Genomic DNA, 20,971 nt, shown 5'->3' with positions numbered 1-20,971 from the left:
TCGGGCAAGGGAGAGTGCGACAGGGCGCCGGCGTCAGAATGCTGGCGTCCGCTGCGGTACAACATGCGAATATCGTAGTCCTCAGACGAGGTGCCCATTGAGCAAGATGGCCTGAGGGGCCCGAAGTTTCGCTGGATTGGGGAGAATTCCATCCTTGGATATGATATGACCTAGAACTGTCAGCTGCCGAGCAGCAAATCGGCACTTCTTGAGGTTTAGTTGTAGCCCTGCATTTGTTAAACATGTTAACACAGACCGGAGCCATTGAAGGTGCATGGTGAAATTAGGAGCAAGAACAATGCTGTCAAGATAACAAAAGCATGTGTGCCACTTCAAGCCATGCAGCACTGCATCCATCATGAGCTCAAACGTCGCGGGCACGTTACAAAGTCCAAAGGGAATTACGTTAAATTCGTGTAAGCTGTCGAGTGTGACAAAAGCTGTCTTTGGCTGATCGGCGTCTGCCACGGATATTTGCCAATACCCACAGCGCAAATCTAGAGATGAAAAGAATCCTGCGCCTTGTAGACTGTCAACCACGTCGTCCATGCGCGGAAGAGGGTAACCATCCTTGTGAGTGATCTTGTTCAGGCAGCAGTAGACCACATAAAACCACACAGAACCACCTTTCTTCGTAACTAGGACAACAGGGGATGCCCATGGACTGCTTTTTGCATGTCGTCTACTTGTTCGTTGTTTACACGACATTCAGCAGGAGATACAAGATACGGACATTGCTGCAATGGCAGTTCCGCCCCATTATCGATGCGATGTGTAACAGTTGGCGTCCTGTCCAGGGAAGATTGCCCTACATTGAAAGAACGGTCCTACATTGAAAAATGAACAACATTCTTCTAGAAGGCACAAAAGCTGAGACCACCTGACTGATGTAAGGGCATTAGTAATAGAAGAACCGAACACATCACTGAGCGATAGGCCACATGTAGAAACAGCATCAAGTGCTGCGGAACTACATAGCACAGTAATTTTCATTGGGCACGTCTGACTGCTTTTACATTGCCAAGACATTCCCCTCAGAGCAGCAACACAGGATATGGAAACGGGTTGCAAGCAAAAATGGTGTTGTAGCCCTGTGTGATGTACACTGTCACAAAAGGCAGCAGCAGACCTTTCCGAGTGAGAAAGCAGTCAGGTGGAGGCAGTAGTGCAACAGCGTCTGAGATTCCGCTGCAGGACATCAGCATGACCGTTGAGGCGTTAGGAGGAATCTGGGTGTCCGGCTTGGACATGTAGTTTTCTCGAAAGCAAAGAATTGTCGGTGAGCACCAAATCTAACAGCGACGAAAGTTCTATTACGGCCCATGTGCAATGAATAACAGCATTGTAGCACGAGAGAAGATCCCCGCCAAGGATAACGTCATGAGAGCACAAGGAAAGGATGATGAATTTTATGGCGTATAGACAAGAACAGCACCGAGAGCGGCGCTGCTGCGCCGGCGTTGAGAGTGCCGCATGTGGGGCAAAATTCAACTAGCGGGTGGCACGCCTCTCCCATCTCTCGTTCGCACCGCCTTGATTGCCTTTTGCACTGCGCATGTTTGGGCACGTTTCGTATCGTGCGCGGTGTGTGCCTACGTGTGTGTGCGTGGAAGTTTTATTCCAAGGACGATGTGCAGTCTGTTTCACACTTAGAGGAAAACTCGGAGTGCATTGCATCGCGATGTGGTGAGCGCGTGAGTCAGGCGGCGGCAGCAGCTCGAGCAGGCGCAGGTGCTCGAGGGGCGGGGTCTTGAACGGTGTCGTCTGCTACGGCGGCGCGTGCTGGCCGTTGTGAGGAAGCGTTCTGCTGTCAGTTGCGGTGCACCGATCTCATCGTTACTGCGTGAAATGAGCCGGTATTCTTTACTAAGCGTTGTGCGACTCCCACTGGTATGCCTCGAAGGTAAGTTCATCGCTGAAAGGTGCAGGACAGTCACAGATAACGTACTGATTCCATACATCCTTGGCGGCCCATTCCTGGAAGGCGACTATATATTCTAACACAATAGGCTGCCGATCCACACTGCTCGTGTTGTGCAAGAGCTGCTGGATGAGCGCGCCGTCACTCTCTTGAAGTGGCTGCCTCAATCCCCGGGCGCCAACATCATTTAAAATTTATGGGGTTCGTTGAAGGTATCGCTGACGCATGATCCCCTATATCAGTCACCCGAGGATAGGCTTCGAGCCACCATTGTCAGCGACTGAGACGTGCTGCAAATGAACACATCCCTGATCAAGTCACTCTACACTGCACTGCCTTCCAGGATGAGCGCTGTCATCGCTGTTGCTGGGGACATGACGAGGTACTAACTGAAGTTCGGAGCGTGACGTTTCCATTTCCCCGCCGGCAGGCAGGGTTTGTCTGGTGTAGTGATTGATTGTCGAGAAAGATCACTGCCAGCTCATTGTCTTAACCTAAACCTTCCTTTAATCGTATCCATTTGTTTCATTGTGTTCGACCCCCCAAAGTTATCATTGTTGAGCGCTTTGTTTTCTTTTCGAGTCAAATAAAGACTGAGCACGTTGCGCACACATCTTGCTGCGTCTTGTCGCTGATTATTACGGTAGCGCACACAGTGAAGAAATATAGGTGCGTGCGCTCAGTACCCCGGCCTTTCGAAAGAACAAACGAAACACGCTGTCAAAAGAAGTTTGTGGAACCCCATTATCGCCAATGAAGGCTCAGAGTTTGGCGTCGCACGTTTAGTAAAGAATATCAGCTCAGTTCCCGCAGTACCAATGAAATCGATGCACTGAATAGCATGCTTCGCGACAATGCGGCCAGCGCGCGCCGCCGTAGCAGACGACGCAGACCACGACTCCGCCCCTCGAGCTTCTTCGCCTGCTCGAGCTGCTGCCGCCGCACGACTCCATTGCTTGCCGCATCGGAATGCAATACTACATTCCGAGTTTTCCCCTAAGTGTGAAACAGACTGTACACGCTTCTATTTTCCTTTAGGAAGATCGGTACGCTTGACGATTATTTTTATGGCTGCAATGCGGCGAAAGGGCAGCATCTGCTTAGCCATATAAGTGACGTTGAGCAGGTAATTGGAAACAACATTGTATGTGCTGCCGGGAAAATCGTTGGCACATACAATGCGACACATACATAGGGCACATACGAGCTAAAGTCATTTTTGCAGTTTCTTACAAGGTGTTTGCTACAAATCCGTGTTATCCCTGATGGCGACAACGGGCTTCCATCGACACTGTGCAGAAATAAACAAAATTTATCGCTGCACAGCACAAGTACGACATGCGCACACAAGTTTAACTAGTGCATCCCCTACAATATAGAATAGAGGCAGCAATAGGCAGCAATAGAGCAGAGGCATAAAATTCAATGCAGGCTGTTAGAGATGTGGCGGCAGAGTGAACGCCATCAAGGAGAACTGGGGTGCAACTTCCTTCCGAACTAACCCTTTCATTTCAGCAAGCAATGGTGACTCGTCGGAGATGGTAGTTAAACCAGCAATGAGGTCGTCACGCGAGGAAGGGTGATGTGTCAACGAGTGCTGCCTGCATAGCTCCTCGTAGCTTTGGCATAGAGTGATGATGTCTATCACAGACTAAGGATTCTTGGCAAGTACCATGTTGAAAGCATCGTCCTCTGTCCCTTGTAAGACATTTCCGATTTTGTGGGACTCCGACATCGTAAGTCCAGAACGTCCTCAATGCCAGCTGGTAAATGATTCAGCCCGTTGCTCTACACATTCTCATTAACACGATTCCACTCACAGCTTGCGCACAGCAGGGCAACCAAACACAGCTACTAAAGAGGTGTTGAACAAGGACCATGTAGGAAAGTCGGTCTCATGGTTGTTGTACCAGAGACTCGCTACACCCACGAGATAGAAGAGCATGTTGCTCAGTTTGGTGGGATCATCCCATTTGTTGTGGGCACTTATCCTTACATTATAAACTCGTAAACATTTGCTTACTAACTAAATTACATGGTGTCATGCCCGCACAGGCAAACACAAACACATCTCACTCAACGAGTGCGGAAACTTGCTGCCAAAATGTTGCCCTGAGGAAGAGCGGCAGAAGTAACACGCGAATTGACCTTCGTGCTGCTTCTCGCTTCAACGCAAACTAAGCGGCGAGAACACAGCGCATATGAAGCACCTAGACTTTATACTCACAGTTTCAAGATAGAGCCCGTGTAGCTGCCAGAATATAACACTCTCTCACCCCTCCCCCAAATGCCTTGCGCACGACGAAAGACGGTGTGCTTCCTCCCTACTTTTCTCCCTTGTGCTCGTGAGATCACCCTGGCATGCTTTCACTCGCACATATAGCATACAGTGAGCAACGGCGGTTATCATCCTTGGACTTTGTATGGAACATCCCGGCGACGGCAATAGCAGTAATGTGCACGGAGTGTCCCAATAATTGCTATCGCATCAAAGTCACTTGTGTTATGTGCTTTGACTTTCTTTAAAGTTTGTTTTACTAAGTTGTGCACCTATCTGTTCTTGGAACGTAGAGTTTCTTTTGTTGTTGTTCTCTCATTTCCCATAAAAATTGATATTTCATCTTTGTAATTATAAGTAGGTGTAGCTATTTTTCCTTGTTCTGGTATGACTGCATGTTAGTATGTTTCACTATGTATAATCAACATGTACAAACACAAATTTTGTGTGCCTTCCCTGTTATAATCTCCGATGAAATTGGCAGTGACGAAACATAAATAAATAAAGCAATACGAGCCCTGCCAACCACTCTGAAACTTGCAATAATGGAGTGTGAAGAGCAGCGAAGCTCATGCAGCGACATTCCATTCAACAACTGCCGCTATCATTTTTACCCAACTGCTGATTTTCTTCTTGCGCCCAAGTTTGAACATAAGCAATTATACTTTTAAAGCAAAGCTTCCTGTGCCTCTTCCTTCAACTTTTCCATGCCACTGCTGTCTGGCACACTGCATCGGGGGTGGTTGAGAGCATGTGCAGTAAACTCTCGGTGATATGAATTTCACGAGGTCATGTGAAATATTTGTATCACCTAAAACTCCTATCATCAAAACATACACAAAATCAAGAAAAAAAAATGAATTTATTTTTAGCAGAAAGGTTCCTAACGCAGTGGAACCCCGCTGATACGTTCCTCGCTGCTGCGTTTTGTTTTCGCGGTCCGAACCTAAATTCAATTGACTTCCATGTATTATGTTCCCTTGATACATCGCCTATCTGTAATGTTCCTGCATCTTACATTACGTCTGAATGTGGCGGTCATGTAAATTTAATGGTTAGCGAAGCTCTGTAAGCGAAGTGTGCATCAGTTAAAGCCTACCAGGAAGCACGCACATTGGGCCAGATCCACCGAGTGCAGTGTTGCATTTATTTTGGAGCCGCAAACGGTCTTACATGCGTAGCATAAGCGCTGGTTCTCTTAAGTCAGCTTCACCGCAATGATGCCGTGCATTGTAGATGTCCCAGTCCACTTGAGGAGGGACCAATAAGAGATTGCACAGCCGCGCAACCTAGCCAGTTGCTTGGCGACTGTGAACCCCACCCAAATCCTGCTGTGCCGGCTTGTCTGTGCCAGCCACTATGCTGGCTCAGTGATCGTCATCGCTGCTCTTCCTCACACGTTCATATGACCCGCAGCGACGCAGCAACGCGTTCGAAACAGCCAATGTTTTTTGTACTGTAAGCAACACATTTCGACCGGGGAATGTTACAAATTCGTACGGCACTAAAATTCGTATCATCCATGATCGTAACTGGGGTTTTACTGTATATACATGGTAGGAGCATGGCAGAAGAGTACGGTGATGTCAGAAACTCGTCTGGGTCTATTATACCTTTCTGATGCATCATCACAATGCCTTCTCCAGCTCCCTGGGTGTCGCCACAATACCTCTAGACCCTTGCAATTATGTGGGAGCCCCTTACCTCCCCCCCCCCCCCACAAAAGCACTGCAGAAGGCACAACGCTTAAACTTGTACTTGCATGCATGCAGAACGGAGCTAGATGGAATGGCTGAGAGAAGGTAAAGCAGACGCAGTCACGGAAATAGTGAATAACAGCCTTGTCACTCTTCGCTCGCAGTTCCCATACATGGGGAGAGTGCAGGAGAGGAAAAAGGTGACATCAGACAGCACACCTCGCTTGTGGTCTCTCCAATAAAGAAAATGCTGCTACTTGACATTGCTAACAGCTATGGACAAATTGGATAAATGTAAATTCAAGGTGCCGTATGATGCAGTACAGTATGTTTCTGCTATTTCTGAAAAATAAACACCAACTAAATTTGTCTAGCAGAGAGCTGATGCAGGGTGTGCTGACACAACACGGAATAAAGCACTACTACGTCAAGACAACACTACGCAAGTGGCTGCCCAGCAAGTCAACACTTCTGTGCCCATTACGGTTTTTCAGTTGCTATGGCATTGGTCGAGATCACCATTTCAATCCCAATGAGCAGCAGCCGCGTTTTGACATGGCCAAAACCGCAACCTCGAGCAATGCAAAAACGCTTGTGTACTTACATTTAAGTGCACGTTAAAAAATCCCAGATGGTCTAAATATATTTCTAAGTTCTCAACTACAGCATGCCTAATAATATGATGGTGGTTTCCATATGTAAATCCACATAATTCAATTAAACTAACAATTCTGCCTCAATGTGATGTGCCATGCAAGGCAATGACAGTGCTTACCTTCTTGGAGGTTATGAATGATGGCGCACAGCAATGGGCCTTAGGCAAGCATGTCTCGCTATGTGTTATTTGTACTACGCAGACAAACAGCAGTGGTAGTGCACGCATCGTAATGCTTACCAACTCGCAACTCTCGTATGGAACTAAACGCTGCAGAACTTAAACAATCACCATCAACATTACTGCCAAGTGTAACCAATCAAAGCAAACAGCACAGAAAGCTTTGCTTACATCGATTTCCACAAAGCGTGGGATACGCACAATTTTTTTCTCATTTGTCTTTTGTATAGTGCTTTGGCCAGTAAATTTCCACTGCCCAACAACAATATATTCATTTTGTTGCAGTGAGCAGAAAAGTAGAACATAAGTGGTTGCTTTTTGCCCATGCTTATATGCATACATATAAATATATACATCCTTATACATATGCCCACCTTCAGCTTGCGGCCTGACAGACCAGTGATGAATCCATCCTGCACCTCCACCACCTTGGAGGTGTCCACGTCTCCAGCACCAGATGCGTCCATCATGTCCACAATCTTTGGCTTTCCATCGCTGGTCACCTGGATTGCAAGTGCAGCATTAACCAAGAGCTCAAGCCATAACAACAGCTATGATTGCAAGCCTGCAAACACAGAGACAACGACAAAAAAGGAAGCATGAGTGCATGACAAGCAGCGTGCAACCCAAATATACATAGATAAGGATCATTTAAAGCCAAAAACCAATGCTCACATGCAAAAAAGAAGCAAATGACCAAAAAGGACCGTGTGATAAAAGCACTCATCGCATTTGAGTCCAAAAACTGGACATTTTCATCATGAACAGCTTTCAGTAAATGCTATTTCTTTTTTAAACAAGAAGAGCTATGGCTAGCAATTAAATGTCCTTGCACTTAATTTCAGCTGCTTCAAAAGTCAATAAATCATGGAAGATGACTTCAAGAAACAGAACAACAGTGTTATCAAAATATGGGTAACACCCACATTGCTAACAATGAATTTTCGGGGTCATCCCCGCGCTTTTCAGATCCAATTTGCAGCTATGGGCTATCAACTAGCACGAATACATATGTTGCCCAAACAAAATGTTTGCCAGCAGCAACGGTAGCAACTCTTTGCATTGAACATTCTCAGGGTGTCTACCAAGTTGACATTTCCAAATTCACTGAGTGCCTTTGCAAAATTTTCTCAATGAGACAGAACTTTGCTATATGTCAAGACGGGCTGACACCATGCTGCCCGATGCTGTCACTCTCTAGTAAGCATGTTGAAACAAAAAATGACTTAATCTAGTTTGAATAGTAAGGTGGTACGGTTGTAATCTATATTTTATTCAAAAAGAAAACAGAAGCAAGGTGTCAGTAAAATGCACAACAAACAAAATATATTTGAAAAACATGGCAAAACCCATTCCAGATCGAGTCGAACATTTTCAAATACCAATGAAAAGGAGATGCATACAGAAGCAAATATTTTCGAATATGAGCTATTTCTATCAACTGATAGCAAGCTCATTGGTATGAGGCCTGTACTTTGTCACAACTAAGATTCTCTCTCAGCAGCTGGAAAGTCAACCTCAACTGTCCTGACATACTCTCAGCCTGTACACAACACCTCAGTGTTGGATTGCGCTGCTGTAAAGTTTATTTTGGTAAAGATGAGGGACACCTGCATCCCGGCATCAGCCAACACATCGTTTTTTGAACTCAAGCTTCTTCAAAGAGGCGGCGGCACGCTTCGTTTCTCGTTCATTCCTCAATGCATGGATCATTTCTATTCTCATCCTGCTTCTTCCACGGGTTCGCCCCACAGCCCATTTGAATGTCCGATTTTTCGGACTCCCTACGGCCCGCGAAAACGTCAAAGAATGAATGCATGTCTAACTGCTCTTAAGAGCTCAAATCGCCACAGGCAAGTCCGAAAAAGCTCTGGAGGCCTGCCAGTAAACTTATTAGGCATATCGGTGCTCATAGTGCGACAGAAGACAGGGACGCATGCATATATAATTAAGAAATACATACTGTGTCCCATGACCATTGCACCTTCCCACGCTTATGCTTCGCCGCAATACTTTTGCGTATGCTTCACTACTTAACACCACTGTACTAAGGCGAAGATAACTTGCAGGAATCTGCCTTATGCAACGCGCCGTGCTTTCCGAGCTTCGAAGCTAATAGCGAGGAACACAGAGACAGAGTCGCCTTGCTGACAGTGGCGAATTTTTTCAATTCTTTCACCGCAATAATTTGTGTATGCTTCACCGCCTAACAGTTCTGCACTGAGGCGAAGCTGACATTCGAGAACCGGCATTATGCAACGCGTTGCGTTTTCCGAGCTTCGAAGCCAATCTGGAGGATTACAACGGCGGAGTCGGTGCCATTGCTGACAGCGGCGAATTCTTTCAATGAAAACGACGGCACCGCATGGCAAGAAGCTTAATAGCGAACGTAGAAGCAGCTAGGCCTGGCATTACCACGGTGATTGCTACGGCTGCAAGCGGATCTGCGTGCTACAGCGCTGGTTCGAGGTGGCGAGATAAAATGGCGGAGGTGGTGGCTTTGATAATGCCGTTTCAGACCTGCAATCACGGCAAAAAGTCCGAAATAACGGTCGGCGAAGTGTTCTTGCATCCCAAATTTCAGATGTTTTTATACATTTACTCTATGAGGTATGCGGTGGTGCCGCAAAGCCGCGCCAATTATCGGGCATGTCAGAAAAATCGGTCGTTGACTGTACTCTGGTAGCTCTTTGAGCAGACGACATGGCGTCAAATACGATTTGTTGCGATTCCCTCGTTACTGCAGCCAGCCTTAGCGCGACTTTCGTTCACTTTCAATAAAATTACATTTAATTTTCCCTGATAGAAGCACAAATTTCCCGATTTTTCCCTGAGTATTTCTAGACTATTCAAATTCCCTGATAATTCCCGGTTTTTCCGGTTGGTAGACACTGATTCTGTAAAGCTTCCCTGTCCAAAGGCCATTCCCTCTGCAGCTTCGATGCTGAAAGAATTGAGGGTAAAATTCATAGTAAAACCAGCAGCTACAGCGAAACAGTGCAGGTATAAGACGAAGACAAACTGAGGCATGAAAAAGACAAACGCAAAACGGTACTTTGGACAAAGATTTATTGTCACAACAGAGAGTTTTTATACCTGCCACCACAACAGAACAAGAAAGACCCGCTTTAACATCATTTAACATCATCAGATGTTTCCCGCTTTAACATCATTATCACCACTTAGCAGTATTTTCTAAAAAAAGGCTGAGCCCTTTTATGCACAAGAAAAGAGACAAGACAGCTTACACATTTTATACCCACATGCGCTATCTTGGCAGCCTCGATATCTCTCTTAAGGAAATAATAAATTTGTTGAAGGCACGTTTGCAACCACATTCCTAATGATGCACTGTTCAACAACACCCTCATATACTCCCGGACTGAACATAATTGTTGTAGTGTTCAGTGCCTATCTGCTGAGCTCCCACATTGCAACAGGTTCGATGGACAAATTGGGTAATTTAAAGCAACGGTTAGCAGAACGCACACAGCTTTTCTCGCACAAACAAGATCATATTTACAGGACTCAAAAGCTACAGCTGCCATTACAACTCCCACAATTTCACTTCTAATCAGCCGGCTTCAACCCAATGAACCTTTCATTAAGCACACAGCCGCTGCCTTCGCAAGAGAACACCAAGATGGCCTAGAATAGAACAGTTAATATTACAAAAGCATTCTTAGGCCTATGTAAACATGTCCACAAGAAGCAGCTTTCATAGATGACACACTGCACACACTATGTACTATATTGTCTGCAATTTTTTTTTGCATTCAGATTTTGTGAAAAGCCACACCAGTTTGTCTGCACAATGTTTTATGTTTTACGGGTGTGGAAAAAGCAATGTCCACATGCACACACTACCCTACCTATTTTAAGGTTGTGTGAAATATCATGAATATATGGAATGACAGCCTTTCTATTATCTTTGCTGCCACTTCTTGTTTCCATGTCCCGTGCAATTTCAGCTGATAGCCAGTTCTATCTTTTGTCTCCTATCTAAACATCTCAATTTTTCGTACTGTTTTGAAGATGCTTGGTTAACCAAGTAATCAACATGTGGAGGATTGGAATGTCCCATAACTGTTACAGATTTCATCTTGACAAGACAAGGAGAAAATGTTTGGGCATTGAAGATATCACACGGTCTCTTCATTTTCGTAGGTTCTTGCAACACACGCAATGCCACAATATCCGGCAGACCTCATAAACCTGTGCACTAAACTTTGTGCTTGTTCATTCAGAACTTTCAAAGCTCTTTACCAATGCCTTTCACAGTCTTTACAAAACATTTGGAGAACAATACATCAGTCACCAGATTCAAAGCCCCATCAATGCATTGCAATGAATTTTAACTGATCTTGACATGATATTTGATTAGGTCCACACAAAGTGAACACACACACACTTGAAAACAAGATGTTTGTGTTGAAGCTCACGTCTATACCACATAGAGGTGTGAACAAAAGTAATCGGAAAATGGGAGCTGTCGCCGAATTTCACCCCAGTGCCCTCAAGCAGCCTCGGAGGGATGCTACAAATTGAATCACGCATGTGTGCAGGCGGGCGCTGATAGCCAGTTCACACCTGTCAATCTGTTTCATTACCCATGGATCAGAGCGCCATTCAATGTTTCTGCAACTAAACAGTTGCTACATAACGATGGCACATAGCAATGGCATGGCATTCCGTGCAGCTCAGTATTCAAGACCAGCTGGTTTTGCCACAGACTAGCTGCCCAAGGAGACAGGTAATGTGGGCAGCTGTCCCGAGGCACCGCAATGCATAGCCTTCCTTCCAGTGGGGATATTGGCAGCCAGAGCTACTGTCACTGCTACCATTACTGCCACAGCTGCAGGTGCCGTGGAGCCCATGGCGACATCGCCCACCAGCCATTCATCTCTTCACAACCAAGGTATCAGGTTTGGCACATCAGCAGAGCACAATTACAACTAAACACATGGCAAGAGACACTGTTTAATAATAGTAATGGCTTCATAGGTATAAGCCACGAGTGTTGAACTTTAGTTCACTCATGTATGTTTCGAGTCAGCATTGCGTACAGTGGTACGTGAACACATTCAGTGTTGTGTTCACTCGAGGGTCAATTGCATTCCTTAGTAAGTGGTCCTACACCCATACCTTCTGACTGGGTCACAAAGACAGGTCTCAAAGCTAAGAATAATCCCCTGTATAGCCACAAGCCAGACTGCTGCCGCTTTCCGGCAAAGGCATGAACATCTGTAAGAATGACCAATATATATGCTGTCAGTGTTCACATTTCCCATCATTTATCCAGTATAATGAAAAAGATAAGTTCTATCCCACGTACTCAAACGTAGAATATTGTTTGACCCCTTAAAGGACTCACAGAACTGCACTAGTGGGTAATGACAATAACTATATTTAATTATTACGTTTCTATGGAGATGCGTTTATCACAAATGTCATCCATGAAAGCACAAGGCATCCACACTGTAAATGGCATGTTCAAACAGTTTTATTGCTACGAGCATAACGAATGCCGTGTACCCCGGCGCAATGCCCGATATGCTTTCCTGCAGAATGGCTATGTTGCGATCAATCCACGCAGCAGGCTATCCCGCAAGCGGTGTCACCAACTCCTCCTGCGCAAGCGCTATTAGCGACACAGAGGTAATCAGAAGCAGGAGACTACCTTCTCGAGGAAACTGGCGGCGCAGTTGGTTCTGTCCGGGCTGACCCCGATACGCGAAACGTGTCCGACGCGTTTTCCCTTTTCCGAAGCTGGGATCGGTGCGCCTAAACGCACGTGTACCGTGCGCTGGCCAGCTGACGGTTGGCCGAAAGCGCAACCGGCCGGCGCCGTGCAAAGTCCGCAGCTGTGCGCGCAGCTCGCCGCCGGGCCAGAAAACGGCTCCGAACAGCTGACTTCCACGTCGCGCGAGAAAGAAAACGAGGCCGTCAATGTCGCGCGCTACTTTCACTTCTAAGCACGCACTAACTATTTACCGCCCTGACATACGAGGAAAATAACCAAGATCGGGACGTCCAGAAAAAGGAGGAATATAAAAAGAAATATAAAGAGAGCAAACATGCCGGTGTCGCGAGACACCTCTCTAGTGACGCCTTCGCGCCGCATACCACTGCCGATTCTGAAACTCGCTGTTGTGGCCCAAGGAAACAATCCGTGCATAAGTTTCAGTGATTTCGTGCCGGTTAGACTCTCACCGAGCTACGAGAGTTTATCACGGTTCAGAACCGCAGATTCAAAGCAGGGAAAGTGCCCTGTCATTCAAGACCGGTACAAGCGCTAACCTGCAAGCCTGGCGCGCCAGGGTCGATGCCGGAGTCGAAGATGGCTATCTTGATGCCCCGGCCGTCGTACTCTGGATACTTCCCGAGAAATACAGGCACACATGTTTCTTTTTTGGGTAAGAGCGCCCAGATCGGGAACTCCAAGGAAGCCTCGGCTGCCATCTTCCCGATGCGGGGCACTGCCGGCGCTAGTGTTGCCAGCCTGTTGGTGGCTAAAGCTGGTGCGACTCGGAAACTGAAACTAACGTTGAAACCACGACCTACTGGCTGAAACTTGGCTGAAACGAGATGCCAGAATCCGCAGCTCAGCTGCAGTGATCTAGCTCAGCCAAGTCTAGCTTCATAGAGGGATTATGGCGGCCTCCATGTGCGAAAAGCGTGAAAACTTTGGTCTGGGTAGTTTCTCCCTAAAGTTTCGTTGCCGTAGCTGTATTCGTCATTGCTGAACATGTGCACAAAATTGAAACGCTAGCCATAATTAGTAACATGTCTGAAGCTTGGAGGTGAGGTGTCGTAGTAGGTGTGTGACTGCGGTGACAGGCCCCCGCTCCGACGAAGGCTCGGCGTTCACGCGCCGGCAGCGGTTTGACAACCCGGTGTTTGCACAAAAAAAGGTTAGCGTTTGAGTGTCGCCGTTTGTTTGCAAATTCTCCCGTGAGTGTGTGCTTTATCTCCTCGTGATTCCTTCGAAAGGCACATGTTTGACTAACGTTTCGCCAGGCTTTGTCAAACGACGCCCGTGTTACTACGTCGGGCGGTGCTGCACGAGGCGCGCGTCATGGAAGCCGTGGTAGCCGTCCACGTTGGCGCTGGCTTCCATGCGCCGGAGAAACTGCCCGACTACCGGCGAGTGTGTGCCGCAGCCTGCCGCCGCGCCGTGGGTGTGCTGGAGCGCTCAGACGGTAGCGCGCTCGAGGCGGTGGCGGCCGCCGTGGCCGTGCTCGAAGACGACCCACTGACCAACGCTGGTTTCGGCTCCAACCTGACGGCTTGCGGTCGCGTCGAGTGCGACGCCTCCGTAATGGACGGTCGCACGCTGGGATTCGGCGCAGTAGGCGCGCTGCCGCGTGTAGGCAACCCAGTGCTCGTGGCCGAGGCGCTGTGCCGCGCGCAGCAGGCCGGCCCGCTGTCGCTGGGTCGCACGCCGCCTTGTTTCCTGGTGGGAGAAGGAGCGCTGCGGTGGGCGCGCGAACACGTGCTGCCCAACGTGGAGCGCATGCCCGAGGCCCTGGTGTCCACCCACACGCGTAGACGCTACGTCAAGCTCAAGCGCAGGCTCGACCGCTGCGCAACCGAGGAAGCGTTGGTGCGCAAGAGCCCCCTAGGTCCCGTCACGCCAAAGCGCGAGGTCGACGACGAACCGTGGACTGCCAAGTTCGACACAGTGGACGAGAGCTCAACGGACACCTCGTCCAAGGGCTGTTCCAGCTCGGACAGCAGCGATCCGCCTCAACTGGACACGGTGGGTGCTGTTTGCATGGACCGGCAGGGCAACGTGGCTGCCGCCGTGTCCAGCGGTGGTATCTGGCTCAAGCACACCGGCCGCGTAGGCCAGGCGGCCGTCTACGGCTGCGGCTGCTGGGCAGAGAACGCGGACGGCGACGGTGGCTGCGCTGTGGCAGTTTCTAGTTCGGGTTGCGGGGAGCACCTGATCCGCAGTGCACTGGTGCGGCAGTGCGCGCAGACGCTCAGGCGTTTGAGTGACGACGGCCCCGTTGTGACGCTGGACACTTGCTTCCGGCGGGGCTTTCTGCAGTCGCCGTTCCTGAACGATACGAATGAACGGCTAGCTGGAATCCTGGCCCTTCGCTGGGACCCTCAGTGTGGCAGTGGCGATTTGCTGTGGGCCCACACGACGCGCTCCATGTGTTACGGGTACATGCTGACGGGCGGGAGCAGACCCACTTTTGACTGCTCACAAATGCCAGACACCATGGTCGCTGGGTCCAAGGTAATGCTCGGTGGAATGCCACTCGGAACTCGCCGCTTTGATGAAGCAGATTTGTGATGTCTTCACCACCAATCCAGTGTTGTGAACGGGAGGATCACATGTGGTGAAGTACCCGCAGATAGTATTGGAAATACAGAGTTAACGAACATCATCTTGTAAACACTATCATTCTTGTTTTGTACTTCATACATCCTAGGAAGCTTTCTAATAGTTGGAACAGCGCTACAGTCTTCAATGAAGTATTACAAGGCTCATTTGTTAACTTCTTGCATGTCGCTTGTTCTTATATAAATTTCTGTTCATAAAAATGCTATATATTACAGCCAAACAAGTCAGCTGGCTAAATTAAAGGGGAAAAGAGTTCCTATTTTTGTTATTCGTACATGTTGACTTTGTTTCGGTTAATATTGTTACAAGATGTCCATATTCGGTGTCAATAAGAAAGGAAGCACTTGTAAGTTATTGTCATGCTTTCTAGTCACACTTGAAGCTCCAAATAAAACTGAACAGTTCTGTTATTTAATGTATTGTATTGGCTTTGTTTCAACTATATTATATGCATCTGTGCATGAATTGAAATTAATGTATGGCTTAAACCAAATAGCACCACATTTCTGTGAAACCAAATGAATAATGTAAATGGCCATTGGGCTCTTGTCATCGAAGTAAACTTAACTACATACAATGGAACAAAATAAAAGTTGCTTGCATGGCACTTGAACTTTCACTGTCAGGTATGGTGGAAAGCATGCTTTCCATCATGGCTACATAACATCACAACGTGCTGCAGTGTCTTTGTGGCTAAAGTGTTGCACTACTAAGCAATACGTCGCGGGATCAAATCCAGGCCTCCGCGGCTGCATATTGTTGGGGCGAAATGCAAAAACGCCCATGTTCCATGCATTTTGGGCATGTTGAACGGTGGTCAAAATGAATACGAAGTCCCTCACTATAGCATGCCTCGTAATCAAATCGTGGTTTTTGCACGTGCAGCCCAAGAATTCATTCAAATAACATCACAAATACTTCGGACAAATTGGGGCACATCAGCACCAAATGCCAACTGAAAAGACCTCTCTCCTATTGCCGGGGTTGCCATATCGCTGAATATGTTTAGACTCTGCCACAAGGTGTCACCTGTCAATTCAGCAGCAGTCATCGTTGATGTGTTGCTCATGTGCTGGCTTCCAGCTGCTGTGCTCCTTTCTTGCTCTTTGCTGATTCTATTGGCTGCACCATAGCCCCGTGTCTCCTTAAAAGTACCTGCCTAGTGACACCAAAGCTGGGAGTCACTTGGAGGACACCACTTTCCCAGTGGGTTTATGGGGCACGTTCAGGGCCACGATTTACCTCGCATGTCATGTGGAAGCAAAGCATTTGCTGTGGCACACCAAGAAAATTGCCCATGCTCTGCCTACAACAGGTATAAAAACATCCTCGTAACTGCCGTTGGCAGTAATTGAGGTGAGGGAACCAAAAGGTGACTAGAATCGCTTGTTCTTGCTTGCTGCAGCTGATTCAAACAGATGAACTGGATTTGTTTTCAATGCATTTGCAAAGTTCCATGTATTCTCACATGGCAATGCTTCTATGGGTGTAAGCAGTTCCTAACTGACACGCATTCAAATACAAATGTTCGGAAAGATGGGAAAAGTTATGTTTAAATGGGTCAGGTGTCAACCATGAAATAGTGTGGACCTGACATTATCGACTGTCACCAAATTGCAGACAATGAGCTCGTGTTACTAACTGTCCAAATACGTTGCTTGCAGGTGTGAACTTATTTATATTTATGTGCTTTGTGGAGCGAAGCTTGTAATCGTGCATTTATAGTTAGCTGCCTGATCATTAATTGTAAATTTATAATAATGCAAAGGTATATGTACTTCTGACATAAACCTGGTGGCCCTGGAAAATGTGCAATGTTTCTACAAGAGAGTAAAGTCTGTGAATTTAGTTGGAATTCGTACAAAGAATATTGTAGGTCACCCTAGCTTAGAAAAGAAGCTTGCAGCAGAAGGTCAGTCAGATAGCATCCATTGAAGTTTTGTTGCAGTACTCGCAGTTTTATTTTTCTTCTTTTTGGGGGGGAGGGGGGTTAATAAAAATTGCACAAGTTTTAAATATTCATGCTGTGGTGTAGGTCACACTTGAAAAACTTGTATAGTGTGCACACATGTGCTTATATTACTACTATGCTTCCTTGATTATTTCAGGCCTCGAATAGGGCTTTTAAAAGTGTAAAAAAGCTTTGTTACTTAGTTCATTTTACTGCTTACAATTATAATCATGCATGGAGCATAATAGACATGAAAGCCAGCTTTGCCGGTCTATTTTTAGCAGCTGAAATAAAATTTAGCTGTTTGTATTTATTTCATTAGATATATTATGCCATTCCTGTTGATGAATTTGTTATATCACTGCAGTACATATCACATTGCATTGGTCATTGTCATAAAGTAGGCATTCTATCCTGTAAAACAGAAACAAGTTTTTGTTTGTTTCTACCACAAACACCAGTTAAGTATAACTACGTTGCCACTCACATACCAGCTATTAGATATACCTAATCAACATTTTCTTGGTGCACTAGCCATATGCTGAGGAACTGCTTAAATGATTACTCCATTCTTGTTCTTACTAGGTACTTTAGGGTTTCACAGAATCCTGTCTTCTTGGGAAGAGGCATGATGAATAATAGAGAAAGCCGACAAAGAACTAAAAAATGTTTAGCGAAAAAAAATTGAAAGGACATTTCGGCTATCACACAGGCGCCTTGTTCTCAGCGAGACGGACAGGCTGCTGTGTGGGACCTGAAACGCTCTTTTAATTTTTTCGCTATATATTTTTTGAGTTCTTGGTCAGCATTTTCTTTATTCATTGGTACGCATTTTTGTAACATACTCCCTGAGCACAAGGTTGCAGGCTTGATTCACAGCAATGATGGCTATATTTTGATGAGGCCAGTATCAAAAACTTTGATATAAGTGCACAATAACGAACACCAGATGGTCAAAATTATATGGGAGCTCTCCATAATGACATCACTCGTAACTACAGGTGTGCGAAAAGTAATTTTTGAGACTTCATCGAGTGTGAATCAAATAGTACCAAATGCGAATCAAATTAAATATTCGTAATTTGTTCGTAATTTTGCAACAAGAGAGAGAGATAATTTAATTGTAAGAAGGCAGAGAGGTCGGCCTGAGCTAAGGTGCTCTAGCCTGCTACTCTACACAGGGGGAGGGAGAACGGGGACATAAAGATGTGATGAGGGATGATGATGACATAGAAAGAGGGATACGCAACAGTGAAAGCAAGTTCAACACTCTGATGATAAACATTCACAAATGTCATCCATGAAGCCACTATCAGGTTTCGTATCAAGTCTGTAGTCACCAACTGAAGTGAACTTAAAAATAAAGCACTAGGACGAAGCTGGTGTGTGGGCCTCCCCTGCGTGAACAGTACAAGCGCCAAACAAAAGCTTTATAGCACATAAAGAGCTGCGATAAGCGACTCCAGCACGGCGAGCACTTGTAGGGCACTTTTAGCGGCCAGATTCTCGAGACCGCCGAGAATCACGCGCATTGACTCTACCAGGTGCTTGAACACTTTTGTACACTCTACTTCTCATTGTGTTCATGTCCTTGCTTGCCCGTAGTTTCACCGGTTTCATTGGCCCTATAATTCTTGGCTTCGTGGCGCAGCGGACAACTAGAGCCCGCTGGCATGGCCGTGGGCCTTGAGGGCAGCAAAGGCCATTCCGTGTCTGTATCAGCCGGTGGAGGTGAATGTTTGCCGCATGCTCTCGTCGACCTTGAATTATCAGTATACGCCGTTACCGTTCTCGATGCACGCATAGGCAGAGGGGGTCGTGGTACCTGTGCCACACCAGGTTTTTCTTCTGAAATGGTTTTGTGACGCTTCTATCGCAAGCGTTGGTCACTTTGGCGAACAGATTGAGCAGCCTCTTTACGTGAAGATTGGTCTCTTGCCATTTTTCGAAGAATACTAACCTCTTGTTTCATCTTTGGGCATTCCTTCGAAGTCGCTTCGTGAGAGCCAGTACAGTTGGGACATTTAAATGAGGACGCCTCACAGTCAGTAGTATCATGCTCTCCGCCGCAACGCGAGCAGGTGGCTTTGCTTCTACAAACAGTGCTCACATGTCCTATCTTGCGACATTTCCGGCACTGAATAGGCCTCGGAACGAATGGTCGTACTCGGTGTATCACGTAGCCTACTTTGACAGACACTGGTAATATCGAAGAAACAAATATTAATTTGATACATCGGGAGTGCCCCAAGCAGTAAACCTGAAGAATACGCACCGATGACCTTAAAAGACTCTTGAGGTCCGCATGCTTGATTTCAAGCTCCACGTCGGAAATCACTCCAGTTGTTGTCTCCTTCCCGTAAGTAATAAAGGAGCGGATGGGGATTGCGCTTAACTGTGGAATGGTCTTCAACTTCTTAAATATTGCGGAATTTTTCACATCTATTGTCAGGATGTTCTTGCGAGCATTGACGCTGGTCTCGATTTGCCCAGGGGCCACACTTTCAAAAATATTCGGTTAGAAACTGCCTGCTGAGAGAGTTCATACTGTGTGACGTCGAGAGCGGCACGTAAGAAACCATGAAGGATTCCTGCTCACTCTGATTCGATGAAGTCGCCTCACTCGACATACGACGCATCTTATTCATACGGCAGCCCATGACTACGGTGTACTCGCTGTCAGAGTTCATGGCTTCTGGCGTTGAGCTCTCCCAGGAATCGAGCTGGTCCGAGCTTCCAAAGGCACGTCGTCCAAAAAATGAGCGATCAAGTAAACGACTGACCTTGTTCAGGTGGTCGTGGGAACATCTTCTTGCTCATCCTTGATGAAATGACTCGCAAAAAATGGCAAGAACGTAAAAAAAATGCACAACAGCGAGAGGCCCAGAGCACCAGTGGTGCCTGTACCCAGAGCCCAGTGAGCTCTGGGCTGGCTGGCTTATGGTGGATATCAGGTTTGCTTGGTTCTTTTCTGAGCATCATTCATTAAATATATACCCAAGAGCACCATGTTCAAGGCAGGTAAACATTGTCACATCACTTCTTCATACTTTACAAGCTTTGTTCAAAATTAGCCATGTAAGAAAGCCCATGGAAAATAAATTGGGTGTATCTGAGCATCCTCTACGACAGAGTGATTTTTGACGAGAGGGAGGTAAGTCAGGCGAGCTCTGGCTTGGCACTTTTCGTAGGAGGAGGAGAGAAACAAATGTGCTCTACAATATATTGAAATGTGAATTCTGACCATAAATGAATATATAAGAACTTCTATTTGTGAAAACTTGCCAACATGTTTAAAGAAAGCCATCTTGCACCACTCATTTTTTTTTTAGTTTATACGCACTTTATGCATTTAGCAAGGTGCTTCTATGAAAGAACTCGTGTATATTCAGTCAGCGGAGTCAATAGATTAAGGATTAAATTAATTAAGGCCATGTTAATGTCATTACCGTACTTTCTAGCTTTTAAAGAAACTTCACAAGTGCATGTCAAACCTAGCCATTAGTTATGAAAGCAATTAAGTGAACCACTTTAAACGAAGTTGCATTGGACACGAAAATACCTTCGTTATATCCGATATTCTTTATCAGCGTATACACAGATATCGGCGGAAATAAATAAAAAAGCATCGCTAACAATATGTGAAAGAAACGCAAGTGGGGTGCCTCCGACGGGCCAACAAATGTCGTCCCGCAGACTTCGATGACCCACGGGTGACACGATGCCGGGCCGACGCGAGGCACGACAACAATACACGCGCTCTGCATCGCCGCGAATACGCAATGCTACCGTCGGTGCTGTGGCTTGCCGACCGCACTAAACGCTGGCCGCAGCGTGCACGCCGCTGCAGAATGGCTTTTAAATACGGAAGCAACCGCATGCGAATCCGCACTGGTGGTTGTACTGCTCGCGCCTGATGTCGCCCGATCA

General features: G+C 46.6%; 2 protein-coding genes across 2 annotated transcripts in view; one reads left to right on the top strand and one right to left on the bottom strand.

Moving 5' to 3' along the window:
• Positions 1–13,229, bottom strand: part of TppII (Tripeptidyl-peptidase II) — a 251,298-nt gene extending 238,069 nt beyond the window's left edge. The window contains exons 1-2 of the mRNA XM_075682793.1: positions 13,032–13,229; positions 7,106–7,234 (exon numbers count right to left, since the gene is read on the bottom strand). Coding sequence (XP_075538908.1) covers positions 7,106–7,234; positions 13,032–13,193 — 291 coding nt within the window. The 5' untranslated portion in view covers positions 13,194–13,229. The remainder of the gene's footprint in view (positions 1–7,105; positions 7,235–13,031) is intronic.
• Positions 13,230–13,312: 83 nt separating this feature from the next.
• On the top strand, positions 13,313–15,697 carry Tasp1 (Taspase 1). Its single transcript, XM_075682795.1, has 2 exons — positions 13,313–13,645; positions 13,752–15,697. Exon 2 carries the CDS (start codon positions 13,810–13,812, stop codon positions 15,037–15,039), a length of 1,230 nt encoding a protein of 409 aa, XP_075538910.1. The 5' UTR covers positions 13,313–13,645; positions 13,752–13,809; the 3' UTR covers positions 15,040–15,697.
• Positions 15,698–20,971: the final 5,274 nt, after the last annotated feature.

This window comes from Dermacentor variabilis, chromosome 2 (assembly GCF_050947875.1).
Source record: "Dermacentor variabilis isolate Ectoservices chromosome 2, ASM5094787v1, whole genome shotgun sequence".
Lineage (NCBI taxonomy): Eukaryota > Metazoa > Arthropoda > Arachnida > Ixodida > Ixodidae > Dermacentor > Dermacentor variabilis.
Note: the sequence above shows the minus strand (reverse complement) of the source record. Positions and strands in the feature narration are given on the sequence as shown.